At 52.2% G+C, this 2,468-nt stretch overlaps 1 protein-coding gene across 1 annotated transcript in view; it reads left to right on the top strand.

The window, feature by feature from the left end:
• Window positions 1-2,220, top strand: part of LOC105544766 (leucine-rich repeat-containing protein PRAME-like) — a 4,908-nt gene extending 2,688 nt beyond the window's left edge. The window contains 2 exon segments of the mRNA XM_011987354.1: window positions 1,567-2,072; window positions 2,075-2,220. Of these exon segments, the coding sequence (XP_011842744.1) occupies window positions 1,567-2,072; window positions 2,075-2,109 (541 nt within the window). The 3' untranslated portion in view covers window positions 2,110-2,220.
• Window positions 2,221-2,468: the final 248 nt, after the last annotated feature.

Raw genomic sequence — 2,468 nt, 5'->3', positions numbered from 1 at the left:
ACTACAGGCGCCCGCCACCACGCCCGGCTAGTTTTTTGTATTTTTAGTAGAGACGGGGTTTCACCATGTTAGCCAGGATAGTCTCGATCTCCTGACCTCGTGATCCACCCGCCTCGGCCTCCCAAAGTGCTGGGATTACAGACTTGAGCCACCGCGCCTGGCCTTAAAAACTTTTTTGTAGAGACAAGGTCTTGCTTTGCTACCCAGGCTGGTCTTGAGCTCCTGGCCTCAAGCCATCCTCCCACCTCAACCTCCCAAAGCACTGAGATTACAGGCATGAGCCTCCATGCCTGGCCTTCTAATTGGCTTAGGTTTGTGATTCACAAATTGGGACAGCCTCCCATTCTATAAAATAGAGTAAGAGCTCTGATGAGCTGAGCGGAAGAGACTGGCTTTATAAGCAGAAAAGTGATGAAAAAAGCCAAAACAAAAAGCAGATTGGTCAGTTGACAGTTACTTTCCTTATAGGGTTAAAACAGAGGGCACTTCCTTATCATCCTGGGCCCCTTCTGATTGGTTGGTGTGAATCTCCTGTTTTTTGGAAAACTGACCAGTTTCAAAGTTCAATTTGATTACCTGACACTTAGCACAAGTGACTGCATTCTGGTTTGCTCTGGTCTTTTGAGGTCTAGTGCAGGAGCTTAGTCCAAAACAGTGGGCTTCCATGTATTTCATTTAATTTTTTAGTTGTTTTTTTTTTGAGACAGAGTCTCCGTCACCCAGGCTGGAGTGCGGTGGCATGATCTCGGCTCACTGTAATCTCCACCTCCCCAGTTCAAGTGATTCTCCTGCCTCAGCCTCCCAAGTAGCTAGGATTACAGGCATGGGTCACCACGCCTGGCTAATTTTTGCATTTGTAGTAGAGACGGGGTTTCACCATGTTGGCCAGACTGGTCTTGAACTCCAGACCTCAGGTGATCCACCCACTTCGGCTCCCCAAAGTGCTGGGATTACAGGTGTGAGCCATTGTGCCTGTCCTAATAATATGTTTATTTACTCAGCAAACCTTTTCAGGCACTGCTGAATGTTACACTGGTTCCCAAGAAAAGATCCTGAGACAGCACAGGTTAGGCCTCTCCTTCTGAGCTCATACTACCCCAGACAGGTGGGTACAGAGCTCTGAAGGACAATCAGTATCCACTCTGTGCACGTCTCCTAGAAATTTCCAGATAGGGCATTCAGGACCCCCGGCCCTGGCTTAAACGGAAGCCTGAGCAGCAGCTTCCCCAAACCCAAACCTGAGGAATAATGGGCTCAGCCTATGGTTGCTTCTTATCAGATAAACTCTTTCAGGTGGCTCCTCTCAGCAGTCATATTGGGTATGGATAATGTGAGTCTCCCTTTCACCAAAGAGAAACTTAGAGTTGGAGGGGTTCGTGGAGGACCTGGTAGGTCTGTTGAGAGAGAGCCAGGCCTTGGGACACCAAAGGACATGCTTCTGACCCTGCTGGTAAATGGCTTCCCTAATGAGGGGGTGGCCATAGGACTGGCCTCCTCAGGGACAAGTAGGTGTTCCGGGCGGGGGGCCTGGGCCCTACCCTCACATAGCCACCCTTCTCTCCTCAGCTGTCTGTGGGTTCCACTGCATTCCCTGGAGATCTGCTACTGCAGGCTTCTCGACACTGACATCACCTACTTGTCCCAGAGCCCTCATACCACTTGCCTGAAGAAGCTGGATCTGAGTGGCAACAACCTGTCCTACATGATCCCTAGGCCCTTGGGGACCCTGCTGAGGGAGGTCTCAGGGACACTGCAGCACTTAGACCTGAACCACTGCCGGCTGAAGGATGCCCACCTCAGTGCCCTCCTGCCCGCCCTGTGCCGCTGCTCCCACCTCAGTTCCCTGAGCCTCTCCGACAACCCCATCTCCAGTGCCTGCCTCCTGAGCCTGCTGGAGCACACAACAGGGCTGATGGAGCTGAAGCAGGTACTCTATCCCATCCCAGTCGACTGCTGCATGTACCTGCATGGCCTCTCCTGGGGTCCCGTGAACAAGGACAAGCTGTGCCAGTTGCAGGCTGAGATACAGAAGCAGCTGCAGGCCATGCAGCGGGCTGACATGCAGTGGAGCCCCCCGCTGCCCTTGCTTATGCAGCTGGTGCAGTTTGAATGAAGAGCAGGAGCCAGGCTCAGGGAACAGAAGTCAGAGAGGGCAGCTGGAATCACAGCTGGGGCCACATGTTGTTTGCAAGGAACATAAAATAAACTTCCATGGAAACTGTCTGGCGCTTTCTTCATTCCCCTTGCTCCCCTTTCCCAGTGCAAAGCCTGGCCTGTTTCACCTGTTCATTATCCAGCCACACGTTATCCAGGTGGCTCTACCGCCAGGTCACCAGAGACCCCAGAGGTCCAGCCCTCCCTGGCAAACACTTCCTCTTCTGGCCACTCATTCAGTTTCTCTTTGTCTTACGCTTCTGGATAGAATGAAGTGGGTCCTTAGCTGACTTCCCCACCTTTGGACATGAGCT

This window comes from Mandrillus leucophaeus, unplaced genomic scaffold (assembly GCF_000951045.1).
Source record: "Mandrillus leucophaeus isolate KB7577 unplaced genomic scaffold, Mleu.le_1.0 Scaffold308, whole genome shotgun sequence".
NCBI classification, from domain to species: domain Eukaryota; kingdom Metazoa; phylum Chordata; class Mammalia; order Primates; family Cercopithecidae; genus Mandrillus; species Mandrillus leucophaeus.
The sequence above is the reverse complement of the archived record's forward strand: the minus strand, read 5'-3'. Positions and strand labels throughout refer to the sequence as shown.